The 14,358-nt window shown below is 49.8% G+C and overlaps 1 protein-coding gene across 3 annotated transcripts in view; it reads left to right on the top strand.

Annotated features, from left to right (window-relative positions):
• STK35 (serine/threonine kinase 35) overlaps positions 1–14,358 on the top strand; it is an 80,604-nt gene that overhangs the window by 12,302 nt on the left and 53,944 nt on the right. For all 3 annotated transcript variants that reach the window (XR_002339847.1, XR_002339848.1, XM_005672793.3), the window contains exon 3: positions 4,467–5,216. Coding sequence is in view for 1 of the 3 variants with exons in the window: in XM_005672793.3 (XP_005672850.1) it covers positions 4,467–5,179 (713 nt within the window). In the remaining 2 variants the exon portion in view is untranslated. The remainder of the gene's footprint in view (positions 1–4,466; positions 5,217–14,358) is intronic.

The following is a 14,358-nucleotide window of genomic DNA, read 5'->3' as shown; positions in this document are numbered from 1 at the left end:
GTTGGGAGACTTCAACACTGCTTATGCCCAAGAGTGATGAGATGCAAGCACCTGCTTTGATTTTTTTTTTTGTTTGTTTGTTTGTTTGTTTTTTAGGGCCACACCCAAGGCATATAGAAGTTTCCAGGCTAGGGGTCTGATCGGAGCTGTAGCTGCCAGCCTACACCACAGCCACAGCAATGCCAGATCTGAGCTGCGTCTGCAACCTACACCACAACTCACGGCAACACCGAATCCTTAACCCACTGAGAGGGGCCAGGGATCAAATCTGCATCCTCATGGTTGGTTGAATTTGTTTCCGCTGAGCCAAGATGGGAACTCTTTTTAATTTTCTTTCCTTGTGAACTGTGGCCTAGGATATGTTTTGAAACAGAGTTTATTTTGTGGTCTTCTGACTACCTGGACTTGGGAAAGATAATAAAACACCCCTGAAGGAGGGCCTGCCTCTAATCAAAGTGCATTTCTTCACCACCACCCCCCGGGACCCAGGAGTTGGCACATTCTGGTGGGGGCACTTGGCTGTGCGGGCTCACACCCTCCCAACCACTTGTGGGTACTGATGGCACCAATCTTGGGCAAATAACTACTTCACCTTTCTCAGCTTTAGTTCCCCCACCTATAAAAGAGTGTCCAGTGAGACGAGACAGCCTAGCTCACGTAACAAGCCTGTAAGTAGTTCCTGGGATCCCATAGGCTCTCAAAGGTTAATTTACCACAAAACCTTATCACCTCCAAATAACACCCTCCCTCTTTTCTCCAGCGCTGGGCAGCTCAATGTTTAACCTCTTTTCTTTTCAACTCAAAGAACTGTCAGATTTATACCAAACAAGGGAATTATAAAACTTAAGTAAAGTTTGTTTCTTTCAGCTTGAAAAGCCTTATTTCCTGTGGGGATTCTGCTAGTTGCTGGATGTGTTTGGTCCAATTTTACATCCTGAAACGGGAGAAGCCGCCACAGGGTGACTTCGGGGACCCACTGAGCTCATTGTGAGAGGAACCTGAGCTAAAACGCCACTGGTCACCCGACCTCCATCAGCGCCACCCGGTTGGGGGACCCCCATGACATTTTGAGTCTCAGGATAAGTGTCAGCTCCGAACCAGGGCTCGCTCATCCCTGAGAGGTTGACCGCCTTCTCTTCCCGGTGCACAGACTCCGGCCTTGGCTGGTTGGAAGAGGAAGTCACCTGAGAAATCAGGCGCAGGTCAAGTAGGTTGGCATTCAGGCTGGGCCCAAAGGTACACACTCTCAGATGCACCTGCAGAGATTTGGGGAGAAGGGTCATTTTTTCCACGGAGAGGTCACCTCAGATAAAAGCAGCCCGCTCTGGCTAGAACACGGGTTTTAGCCATCACAGCCTGAGAAATGTAATCGACTCGTCCACGTTCATGTTCTGATCTCGGTTTCATCTTTGGCCTACCACGCGAGCTGTCTTCTCTGGCCCACGGCACTGGGAGCATTGAGATCCGGGACTTGCTAGGACCTGGCTGAGGTCCGGTGGGCATGATGCCTTTGGTGATGTGAGTCCCCTCAGAGTACTGTGACTTAACTCACAGTACCACATGGTGTGAGTGTGTCTGATGGGTGAGAAGACAGAGGCTGAGAGGTCTGAGGACCTGCCTGCCCCAGGTTCTAGCTGTCTTGCCATCATCCTCACAGCCAGTAAACCTGTGGGCAGAACTGGAGTCTAAACCTAGACCCCTTGTCTTGCAGTCTGTGCTCTCCTGTTGCCTCTCACAGAACTGTACCCAGAGCATCACGGGCCACATCCCGGTGTGGGGTCACTGAGAGGCCCAGGTAGGCAGTCTGCCTGCAGGAAAGGCCTGGAATTCTTACCCGCCTCTCGTGTATGTTGCAGCCAGCTGGGGCTCCTGTATGCAAACACATGCTGTGGCTTCTCCTGAAACAAGCCCCAGGCCCTTGCCTGTGCGAAGAAGTGCTGTTTGTCTCTGCGACAAGTAGCCGCAAAGTCGCCCGGTTTCCATCCTGTCCCGCTCGCGGAGCCGGGTCTGCCTCTGAGGCTGCCTCCTGTGCAGCGCCATCATCCCCACACAGCCCCTCCTTCAGCATCTCCTGAGCCTCGCTGGTTCCGCAGAGCTAGCTCCCCAGGCCTGGGTCTCGTACCCCCCCACTCGCTGAGTGAGGGAAGTTTTTTACCTTTTTTCTTCCCTGGCTTCTCATAACCTGGACTTAATGTTGTATGCAGTCTGTTTTGCAGAGTTGTTTTTCTTTTGGCTGAGGTTGCCATAGTTACCAACTTTGTATCTAAAATAGTCCTCATTCCCCACCCTTTCTTTCCCCACCAGAAGTTTCACTGTTTTCTGATGTGGCCTTTGCAGAAGGAATTTGATGGCTTTTTAATAGTTTCCTTTCTGGCTCTACCACCAGCAAGCATTTCTTGCTCCCCTTTCTGTGGGTCTTTACTCCAGAGTCTGGATTGATCAGGTCTCAGATCACCGCTTCATTTTGCAGCCTTTTTAAATAGCCTCAGCCCAGTAGAGCCGATGACCTAGAAAGAGGATTATGAGATGAGAAACAACTCAAAATAAATATTAAAAAAATAAACAAACCCATCTGCCCTAAACTGGCTTTGCCTTTATTACTTTTGATTGTGAGCGATGTAAACAAATAATATAATTACCAGGAAAACGTGGTCTGTCAGATGGTGGTCAGAAACCTAAAGCTTTGCCTTGTTCATCTAAGTCGTCGTCTTGTATCAACCTACAACTCCCAGACCACTGGCTTTGGTAGACTGGCTGCCTTGGTAATTTCAGGGCCTTTTGGCTTAGCAGGATCTCCTCCAGATCGCTGGTTCTGCTAATGACTGGTAAAAGAAACCGTCTGGCTAAAGCTCTCTGAGGAGGTGTAGCCTTTACTCTCGGCACAAGGGAGACACTATGCAGGAGATCAGAGGCTTCGTCTTGGGGGTCTGGCTCAATCACGAATGGCCCGTGCCTGCACCCTGGGCAGGGCCAGCCTCCTCATCAGCACCATGAGACACCTGCTTACATAGGCTCAAGCTTTTCTGGACACTTGCAGCCATCAAATGACTTCATTCTGGGGGTTCAGTGTACCACTAATTGCTTGCTTTCTTTTTTTTTTTTAAGTCTTTTCTAGGGCCGCACCTGCGGTATATGGAGGTTCCCAGGCTAGGGGTCTAATCGGAGCTATAGCCACTGGCCTACGCCACAGCCACAGCAATACAGGATCTGAGCCTCGTCTGTGACCTATACCACAGCTCACAGCAACCCGGATCCTTAACCCACTGAGCGAGACCAGGGCTCGAACCCTCAACCTCATGGTTCCTAATCAGATTCGTTAACCACTGAGCCATGCACGACAGGAACTCCTTAATTGCTTTATAAAATATTATGGGGTTTGTTTGGAGGTGCCGGATCATGGGGTTTCCATGGGTCGCTTGTGGAAGGGCAGACCTGGAGTTTCAGGCTCATACACCTTGATTCCATCTTAGATCTGTGCTTCATGCTTCCTCTTTCCACCTCTATGAGCCATTTGTTCCCGTGCTTCTGTTGTCCAGCCCGTCTCAGCCCAGAGCTGCCTCTGGCTTCTCCCTGCTGATCTACAGCATGTCTCTTAGGGGTCACTCAAGTCCTGCCCTTCACACTGCTTTAGATTTGGTGACTCCTACCCACCCTTCACTGCTCATAAAACTTGACCTTGATACAGATGCATAACTTAGGATGCGTGCTGTTTTACGTACTTGTTATCACCTTGAAACTAAACTTCAAGGAGACGGGCCTTTCCTGTACATAACTTGTGCTCAGCCTAGGGCAGGCTACCAGGAAACAGGGATGAGTTGGAGTGTGTCTGAAATAAAACCTCGGTGCCATTCTAGATGTAGTGACAGGAATCACTGTCCAAGGCAGAGAGGAAGCAGGGCTAGGTCTTTGGCCTGCATAGAATAAACAGAAATTTGTGGTCTTTTTCATACGTTTCCCTGTGTCTCAGCAGCAGCCCTGGGAGGTGCAGGTGCCATCATAGGATGTCCTGCCTGTGGGGGGCCAGTATAATGAGCACAGGGTTTTTGTGTTTCTTAAGCCTCTGTGAGCCTCGGGTTCTTCACTTTATGAGGCGGGACTATTTCTTCCTACTTCCTAGGGTGGTAATAAGTATGAAATTGAACATCAGGTGCCAGTGTTGCTGTTCTGTAAGTTACACGTGGCCATTTACAGGTGAAGAAGCCAAAGTGGCGACTGGCAAAGCTGAACTACGTCACCTCCTGGCCATTCAGCAATAACACAGAGTTCCCCAATCTCGTTATCCCTTGGCTCACCCTGTGTGAGTAGAGATGGGCCTTCTGGTGCAGAGTTGGCTCCTTGCCACTTGTGCTGGTCCTCTTGGCTTGGAGCACCTGTTACCACTGTCGCTCCTGCTCTAAGATGCTGCCCAAAAAAAGTGGTGCGAGCGTGTCCTCACCCAGGCTCTTTCTGGTCTTCCTCTGATTTAGGAGAAAGGATCCTGGGCTACGCGGAGGAGCCCTGCTATCTCTGGTTCGTCATGGAGTTCTGCGAAGGTGGAGACCTGAATCATTACGTCCTGTCCCGGAGGCCGGACCCCGCCACCAACAAGAGCTTCATGCTGCAGCTCACGAGCGCCATTGCCTTCCTGCACAAAAACCACATCGTGCACAGGGACCTCAAGCCAGACAACATCCTCATCACGGAGCGGTCTGGCACCCCCATCCTCAAGGTGGCAGACTTTGGACTCAGCAAGGTGTGTGCCGGGCTGGCGCCCCGAGGGAAAGAGGGCAATCAAGACAACAAAAATGTGAATGTGAATAAATACTGGCTGTCCTCAGCCTGCGGCTCAGACTTCTACATGGCCCCTGAAGTCTGGGAGGGACACTACACCGCCAAGGCCGACATCTTTGCCCTGGGCATTATCATCTGGGCAATGATCGAGAGAATCACTTTCATTGACTCTGAGACCAAGAAGGAGCTCCTGGGGACCTATATCAAACAGGGGACTGAGATCGTCCCTGTTGGTGAGGCGCTGCTAGAAAACCCAAAGATGGAGTTGCACATCCCCCAGAAACGCAGGACTTCCATGTCTGAGGGGATCAAGCAGCTCTTGAAAGATATGTTAGCTGCTAACCCACAGGACCGGCCCGATGCCTTTGAACTTGAAACCAGAATGGACCAGGTCACATGTGCTGCTTAAAATTCAGGGCAAAGCATCTTGGGTGTTTTTAAACTAGGTGAGTGTCCCCTTCGTGTTCCGCATGCACGCTTCCTGGACTGCTGGCTTCTTTAGCCTGGGCCCCGGGGAGGGCCCTGTGGAGTTGGGGGGAAATGCAGGTTGAGGAGAACTAAAGGCCTGTGGTCAGAGATTCCCCCCCACCCGGGGTCTCTAAGAGGAGACGTGGGATGATGTGAGTACAGATTGGAAGGTCTAGAGAGGTTTGCTGAGTGGATGCTGCATTTGAGCTGAGTCTCTTAAGTTTTTTAGAACGTTTTTCCGCATTAGTAAATGCTTGCTGTGGAAGAGGTACGGACAATTTCTTTCAGATTAAACACTATCCTGAAATTGTATCCTTCTCCTCACGCATCCAGTTCTGCATAGTTTAGCTCCTGCTGTAGTTAGGTTTGGTTTTGTTTCCTGCTCTTCTTTCAACAAGGATCTGAGCATTTCTCCATGTTACACTTAAAAAGCATGGCTTTCAGTAATTGACATTTCCAGCATAGGTACCATGATGTCGCCATTCTCCCACTTTAGAGGTCAGATGGTTTCTCCATTTTAGTTACTATAAACTGTGTGAGTGAATATTCTTTGGGGAGGGGGAGGGAAAGGGGCTCACCCATAGCACATGGAAGGAAGTTCCTGGGCCAGAGATCAAACCTGTGCCACAGCCACAGCCTGAGCTGCTGCAGTGACATCAGAGATCTTTAACCTGCTATGCCACAAGGGAACTCCATGAATATTCTTGTAGAGAAAATCTTTCCTTATTGTTTTGAATTTTTTATTATACTTGATTTATAATGTTCTGTCAATTTCTGCTGTACAGCAAAGTGACCCAGTTATACACACATATATGCATTCTTTTTCTCACATTATCCTCCATCAAGTTCCATCGCAAGTGACTGGATATAGTTCCCTGTGCTGTACAGCAGGATCTCATGAAGTCTTTGCTTGTTTAACAGGTTTATTTGGGGCTTTTCATTTGTCAGGTACCACGCTAGGCTCTGGGGTAACGACGGTAAGCAAAATCAGAAACTTGGTCCCACCCTCCTGAATTCTGCAGCATGGTCAGGGAGAGAAACATTAAATCAGAATTTATCAGAGTTGCTTTACAATGTAAGGAAAATGGAGCTTTTGGGGAATCGTGCCCAGAGACAAGAGTAGGAAATTGGGAGTAGTCCACATAGAAGGATGACCTCTGCCAAGCACCCAAAGCCAGGGGGAGCCCAGCACCTTTGAGAGCCTCTAGCAGTTTGAGTAGACAGGTGGTGGTTGGGAAGGACAGTGGCCTGCCAGGAGCATGGACAGAGCTGAGCAATGATCGTTCCCTTGGACCAGGGTCTGAGATGTAAGCAAGGGAAATGAGATTAGAGATAAGATGAAACATGGGACCCTGGCCTGTGACCTTGAGTTAGGCATTTGGGAGCCATCTGCGAGCCAGAGCACAACAGCGTAGCATGACGAACCTCAGTATGTGTGAGCTGATTTGAACTGGAGATTGGGGGACCAGTTGGACCAATTACTTCATTACTCACACTAGTAAGAGATGCTATTGAACTTGAAATGGGGTTGCCCTGAGGGAAGAGGAGTGCCTGGGTCTTTGAGGCAGAGGACAGGCAAGACAGCTGGCCCGTGTGGAAGTGGCAGGAAGTAAGAGATATTGGGAGATTAGTGTCAGCACACTCACATGCTGGCTAGTGTGTTGGTCAGATTTGATTTCTTTTCCTTAAACCCGCAGCCTTGTTGTGTGGGAATGGAGAACATTGACCACCATAAATGCTAGGTATTTTCACATGTACCATTTTATTTCACCTTTGCAGGCCTGCAAGGGGTCCGGGCATTTACCAGCTAATATAAGGGCAGGCATATCTTCCTGTGTCCCTGCTCCCCAGGCCACCTCCGCCTACACCTTTTGTTCTTAATACAGCAAGCTGAAAATAAGCTACTCACAGATTTTGCCGAAGCCTTGAGAGGAGGTGATGAGGATGGAAGCTGATCCCAGTGGTCACCAAAAAGGAGCCTCAACACCCCGGGCTCAGAGCCCTCCATTACCTGGGTCGGTTTTTTAGTCCCTTCGTCACCCTCAGATTTCTGGTCAAAGTTGGTTACTACTGAGTTGAGCCTGTTCTCAATGAACCTCTCAAATGAGTCACCCCAGGTTTAATTCTTCCATTCCGCAAATGTTTATTATCTAACACGTGCCAGGCCAGTTTGTCCTGCTGCCCAGTGAGTAAGAGAACAGCATCCCATAAAACTCACTTTTTGGGTAGTACCGTGTTTGAACCTAAGTAGGGTTGGCTAGACAGTGTTTTAATTGTATTTCATGCTGTCACTTCCCATTTCCGTCTCATCTTTTCCACTTTAAAAAAAAAAACTCTTAAAATTCAAGGTTGCCGGGGTAAGAAGAAGGTTTGTCATTGGAAGAGGGACCTGAATTATGGGGTTGTCACAGCTCATTGAGATGACGGCTCCCGTGCGGACGTCCACACTTGGGATTTGTGCTGTGTCTCAGGACAGAGTTAAAGCTAATTAGGAGTGATTGTTTCAGGAACAAGAAATAGGTGACCTCGAGATGAGAAAAGATCAGGAACATAGTTAGGGCCAAGTGGCTCAGATTCTGTCACCAGTGAGGAGAGAGGGCTTGGTCTGTTGGTGCCTGTCCTGCCCTGTCCTAGCTAGCACTTAGAATGGTGGGCTGGGTCTGTGTGACAAGGAGCTGAGCCCTATGGTACCAAAGGTTCAGATCAGTTGTGATGTAAATGAGGAGAATCTGGCTTGTTAGAGAATCGGAGGCTTGAGCTGGGAAGAACTATATTCAGTCCAGACTCCCCTCTGTCCCAATCAAGCTTTATAGATGCAGAAGCTAATTCCATATAGTCATTTTTATTTATCGAGAAACTGTTTGCCAGGGACTCTGTCAGGCACAGAAGATGCATTGGTGAACAAAACCAACAAAAATTCTTGCAGTTGTGGAGCTTACATCCTACTGGGGAGACAGAGAAGCACAACTATTAGCTATGAGTTGGGGTTGGGGGGACTTTAGACCAGGATAAGGGAGAGTGGGATGCAGGGAGGTGGGGGATGGGTGGAGGTCTGCTTCCAAGTGGAAGGGATCAGGGTGGGTCTCCTTAAGACCCTTTGAGCAAAGGTTAGAAGGAGTTGAGGATTTCTGGAGGAAGAACAGCATCCAGTTAGAGTCAGCAACCGGTATAACAGCCTGAAGGCTGGATCATGTGAGCAGGGAGGAGAATATAGGAAAAGAGGCTAGAGGGGCAGCTAGGCGTCAACTAGAATAGCCCTTGTCAGGAATTTTGGCAAGATGGAGCGTCATTGGTGTGTGCTCCAGCTATGTGATATCTGATCTTTTGAAAGGATCACTGCAACTGCTGAGCAAGTGAGAGGATGATACAGGATAAGATAACCCAGGTGACAAAGAATTGTGGCTTCTGGTGGCTTTGAACAGTGGAGCAGGGGAGGTGATGATTGGATTTGGGGTGAATTTTGAAGTCAGTCAACAGGATTTCGTGCTAGATTGACGTGAGATGTGAGAGAAAGGAGTTTCAGATGACTCTTGGCCTCCAAGCCATTGGAGAGGCTCCAGTGAGACTGAGGAGAGACATTAGGAAGAACAGGTTTGGCTGGAGAAAGTTGGGTGTTAGTCATCTGAAAGTCTGGAATGCCTGTTCAGAAGCCAAGTATAGAGGTAGAGTGGGGGGAGTTGAGTTCAGGGGAGAGGTCTGGTCTGGAGGTACGCATTTGGAGATGGCCAACGTACTAGAGTGGGCATAGACAAGGGGGCCAGAGATAAAGGAGACCTGGGCATGGCGTCCTTGGAAGCCAGGTGGAGAAAAGATGTCGGGAGGAGGAGGGACTCGGCCACGGCACATGGGCAGGTCGGGTGAGATGAGACTGGCCGTTGGGCCTTGACCATTGGGTTTAGCCACTGGAAAGTCAGCGCTCATGAGCAGTTTCGGTGGCACATAATGAGGGGAACCCCTAATTAGAATGGGCTTGAGAGAGAAGGCAGGAGAGGAATGGGAGACCATTGAGAGAATAGACCACGGATTCTTTCAAGGCTTTGGTCTGAAGGCCCTGTTGTACTCCTGAAATTGAGGACTCCACAGTTTTAGGTTATATCTATGGATATTTGCTGCATTAGAAGTTAAAACTGAGAAATGTTTTAAATGTTCCTTTCAATGAATAATAATAATTGTTACGTATTAACTTGGATATCATCATCTATGAAAAATAACTTTTCAGAAACTTTAGTGAGTAGAGTGGCACTGTTTTGTATCTTTTTAGCAGTCTTAATATCTGTCTTGATAGTCAGCTGGATTCTCATTTGCTGTTGCTTTCAACCTGGTGCCATGTCACTCATCATGTAACTTCTGGAAAACTTCACCCAACACTTAGCAGAGAATGAAAGTGAAAAAGGCAAAGAACCATGAAAAGGCTTGTCTCCAGGGACTCCCAAGGTACAAACCACATTTTTTGATGACTCGCAAAGGGCTGCTGAGAAGGAGCAGGAGACCTAGGAAGCGAAGGATTATCCAAGGTCTGAACTGGAGGGACGAAAGTATGTGTGCTAATTCCTTGCCAGCCTTCCTCCTAAACCTGTGGTCATGGGGCAGACTCAGTGAGCTAGGATTGCAGGTTTCAGAGTAGTGCCTAGATTGGGACGAAATGGTTTTCGTGTTTTTGCAACCAGGAGTGGAAATACAGTTCGGATTGGAAACATGGAATTCCTCCCGAAGGGGTGTTGCCTAGTGGACTGGCCAGGCCTGAGTCCCATTTCTGTGACCGCAGGCAGGTTATTTACCTCTCTGGGTTTTGTCATGCGTAAAATGGAGTCAATCCTACCTGTTTATCTGAGGTTGGAAGGGCCCTGTATAAACCGTCTAAATGCAATGCTAAATGGTAGTTTTCAATACACACTTGGGCTTGAGGTGGAAGCATTGCCTTGTCTTCCGTTCCGATGCAGACAGTGGTCTTTGGTTGCCTTGCTTCTGAGGGTTATCAAATAGCTTTCTTTTTGGAAACAAAGCTATACTCAGGGCAACTCTATCCCTTTGCTTGTTCCAGAAAAATGTATCTTTTTAAAGATTCCTCAGTGATTCTCCCTTATGTGTCAACTTTTGGAATACATTTAATAATTCCTAATGGTTCCTACCAGCCAGCCACAAACCTTACCCAAAGCAGGAAGCCAGCCAAACTGATGTTCCAGGTGCCACCGCCCACATGGTACCAGGGAGGGTGTTGTGGGATGAGGGACTCTGCATTCACGGCCAAGTTTACTGTCTAATATACAAACCTTAGTTACTAGGGCCTTGTGAAACCAGAGCCTTGAATGACGTCTCCTTGCAGTAGGCAGCTCGGCCCTGCCGAAGGAAATCCAATTTCGGCGTGACCTGAGGGGTCATAGAAAATAGTTTTTGCACCATATGCGGTCTTGGTAGCAGCCCAGCATGAGAAAGAAATCAGGGCTAAAGAAATCAGGTTTTCCCTGGCCTGGGGTCCAAAGACGTGGCTCTGGGCTAACATGCTGGATGTACTGGGTTGGCCCCCTGACCTGGGCTTCCGATTTTGCTTCTGTTTTATGAGGAGAAATTTTTTAAGGTGGAGATTCCTAAACCTCTACTTGAACCACTCGGCTGGACTTTTTTCGTTTCACGTCACAGGCAGCAGGACACATGCTCACGCTGAAGCCGTAGAAGGCAATTCAGATCATTTGCTTCCTTGTGGCTGCAATTATACCCAAATTGTATCATAGTATAAGTATCAAGTTAATCAAAAGTAAGATGAGGAGTTCCCAGTGAGGCTTAGCAGGTTAAGAACCTGACGTAGTGTCTGTGAGGATGCCGATTTGATCTCTGGCCTTGCTAAGACTACAATCTTAAAAGTGGGAAAATGCTTACTGTGGTCTGTTGTAAATAGCAAAGTCTTCGAAACAGAGTCCCGGGGTGGCAGTGGGGAGGGTAAATTTTAAAAAGGTTTAAGTGAGAAATTGGGAACCCAGGGCTAGATAGGTCTCCGGGCCCCTTGTCTGGTGAGTGATTTCCAGCCCGGCCATCAGGACGGCCCAGGAGCACATAAGACAGCCTTTCTCTTAGGACCACCTCTGTGTGGGACAGGCGGGAGGAGACCATGGATGAGACTTAGCTTCAGGGGGTGTAAGACCCCCCCCAACCCCGAGCCTTGCCCCCGGAGTCTAGAAGGCTTTGATGGAGGGCGGCAGCAGCACCAAAGATGAGGCTGACTGATGGACCTCTCTGGCCTGGGTGCTTTATGCCCATTAGTTCTCTTCTTTTCAAGTACCTTCCTAAAGCTCACGGAGCTAGTAGGGTCAAAGCCTAGATTTGAACCCAGGCCTAAGTGCATGGCTTTAACCAATATCATGTATCGCCTCATTGAATTGCCTATAACACTCCGGTGTTTTCAAAATTCAGCAAACAATTGAGCATCCTGTAGATTGCATTTCCTGTCCTCTTAGCACTGCACATTCTGAGATTGAGTAACCGGCCCACCCCAGGTGCCTGGCCCTTGGTCAATTTCTAGTTGGGAAGGTGTTTCTTCTACTCTGAGAAAGTTCAGAGGGTGCTGGTGAACAACCTTGAGCCCCGAGGACAGTGAGCTGGGACAGTGAGGCTGTAACTGCTGAAGGGACCCGGTCAGAGGTGTGATTCTCACAGCCCAGAGGCCCCTCCCTCAGTGCTTGGTGGGGCCTTGAACAGCCCAAAGGGAGGATGGGGGAGCAGAAGAGGGAAGTGGCTGATTAGGTCCTTGGAAAGAATGCAAGGGTGCATTAGTAGAGAGATCCTTTGGAGGGGGGTGGGTATTTAGCCAGTGACTGTTCATTCTTAGATCCAAGCAGATTGGGGGGGGCAGTCCCTGGGCACCCACCGGCCTTGGCCCTCCCTCACCCCCACCCCTCTACTGCTCCTACTGTGTCAACTAAGGGAGGAAGCTGAGCTGTCTGTTTTGTAACAGGGTGGTTCCCCCCAAGGATAATCTGCAGGATATCGAGAGGGGACAGGCCTGCCCTGGGGCTGTTGTTGCTCACATTCCCCCTCCTCCCTGGCATCCTGGGCTCCTCCTGGCCTGGGCAGCATCCCTTTGGGCAAATCAGAATAGCTCTTATAATCCTCCAGCTGTGAGCAGAGCTGGGGTCCTTCCAACTCCCATTTCCTCTTACCCCAGGGGCACGGACAGCCCCACCAGCAAGAACAGCTCTCTTGCAAAAGCCTGTCGTCAGGGGCCCTCTGACTTGGAGGAGAGCAGAGGCCCCGCCCTGTTACCTCCAGCCTTATCACACTTCATCTGTATAACTGTTTGTTATCTGCCATCCTTCTGCCAATGAGGAAGTGGAGACTCACTTGGCTGCAGTTTTGAGAGTCAGGATTTGAAACCTAGTGTCTCACTGGGAATTCCACCCTGCCTTCTACCCCTCTAAAAGCAGCTTTTGGTGGGTTTGTGTCTTGAGGTGGATGGTAGGTCCCCCAACTTGAGCTCCACACGAGAGGCCGCTGGCATTAGTGTCAGTGCCACCTGTGTCTTTGAGAGCCTGACCAGGATCTCTGCACCGCCCCCGCGGCAGGGCCACCTTCTGCTCTGTCAGGTGAGAGCATGGGTGCCATGACTCCTCTGTATCACTGATACAGCCCCACAGGGCAGGCAAGACATCTCCACAACCAGGGGCCGGGCAGCAATAGGCAGATGACACACAAGTAGGCACAGGTTAAAGTTTCCAGAAGGTTGGAAAGCAGGAGACCCAAAGCATGCCCCACGCGGCGGTGGCAGGAAAGCACTGGCATGGAAGGGGTGCTGACAGGACAGTCTACGCACCAGGCCGAGGAAGGGCTCTGATGTGACAGGAGCCTGTTCTAAGTGAGCTTGGCCTGGACGCTGGAGGTGGAGGCGGATCCTAAGCAAAATGGCAGGGTGTGCCCAGTGTCCCCTGACCCCTCTCCAGCTCCTTACTGAACCTTGACTGGTGATTTGCCCCTGTCAGTGGGGCTGCCTGCAGCCCTGTACTGAACGATTCGGAGGCCAGGTAGGATTTGGTGAGCCAGACAGCTCGCCTCTTAGGGCAGCCCTTCCCGGCGGAGGTCTTGGTGGTGTGGACCAATGCTGCCCTCTAGGAGGTCACGGCTGAGCCAGGGCCCGGAGACGGGGAGGCTTAGTTATAGTTGGTGTGGCTCGGCAGAGGTACAGGAAGCCTGGAGAGTGGAGGGAAAACGTCCTGGAAGAAGGGGTACCTTGGGCTGGTTCTTAAAGGTGGGTTTAGGGGCACCTTGTAAGGTAGTAAGTGAGGAGGCCATGTCTCAGGCTTGCCCTAGACTCATCGTGGCATACTGAGGCTTTGTTGGGGACAGAACGCCGCTGGCAAGGGGAGAGGGGACTGCTGTGGCAGTAACATGCCCACCCGGAGGAGCATTCAGGGCCAGGACCCAGAGAGAACGCCCGCGGTTCGGCCGCTGTAAGCCAGGGCGGCCACGTATAAGCTCCCAGCCCCTCTTTTCAATTTCCACTAGAGAGTCTTCTGTGATTTTACAAAATCAAAGGAAATGGAGACCTCCTCCAGCATTTCTAGGATTCAGAGACACGGCGGGCCTTAAAACAGCCAGCCAAGTTTAAAATAAATCAATACCGTAAAATACTGCAATGAATTCCCCAACTTTAAAGGAATTTCGCTTTCAGTTAGAGGTGCCAGGGGGAAGCTATAACTCGGCCTGCGTCGTACACAGGTCAGAATTCTGTAGTTTGTTTCTTTGTAAAAGAAAAGTGATGTCTGGGGACTCGGGAGGAATGGATTAGGGCCACCCAGGCATGCCGTGGGGCGTAATGAGGAAGATGAAAGTGCTTCTGTTCTCCTGGGCTGCAGAAAGGATCGAGGCGTGGGCAGGTCATCTTATGAATGGTGGGTAACCTTGGCTTTGCGTAACCCCGAGGCATGGTGCTGGTGCTGGCGCCGCGGTGGAAAGCAGGTGGAAGGCAGGATTTAGGTTTATCACGTCGGACTTAGGTTTTGACTCTGTGTTCCAGTGGGAAAGTCACAGGTGATGAGCCCGGTGACTCATTCTGCATTTACTTCCATCCTTTTGAAAAAGGAAAACCCTTGCATGTCACATATGGCTCCCTTTTGTTTTTTTTCCTTTTCTGTT

Source organism: Sus scrofa, chromosome 17 (genome assembly GCF_000003025.6).
Source record: "Sus scrofa isolate TJ Tabasco breed Duroc chromosome 17, Sscrofa11.1, whole genome shotgun sequence".
Taxonomy (NCBI): Eukaryota; Metazoa; Chordata; class Mammalia; order Artiodactyla; family Suidae; genus Sus; species Sus scrofa.
This window is presented reverse-complemented; position numbering and strand designations above follow the sequence as displayed.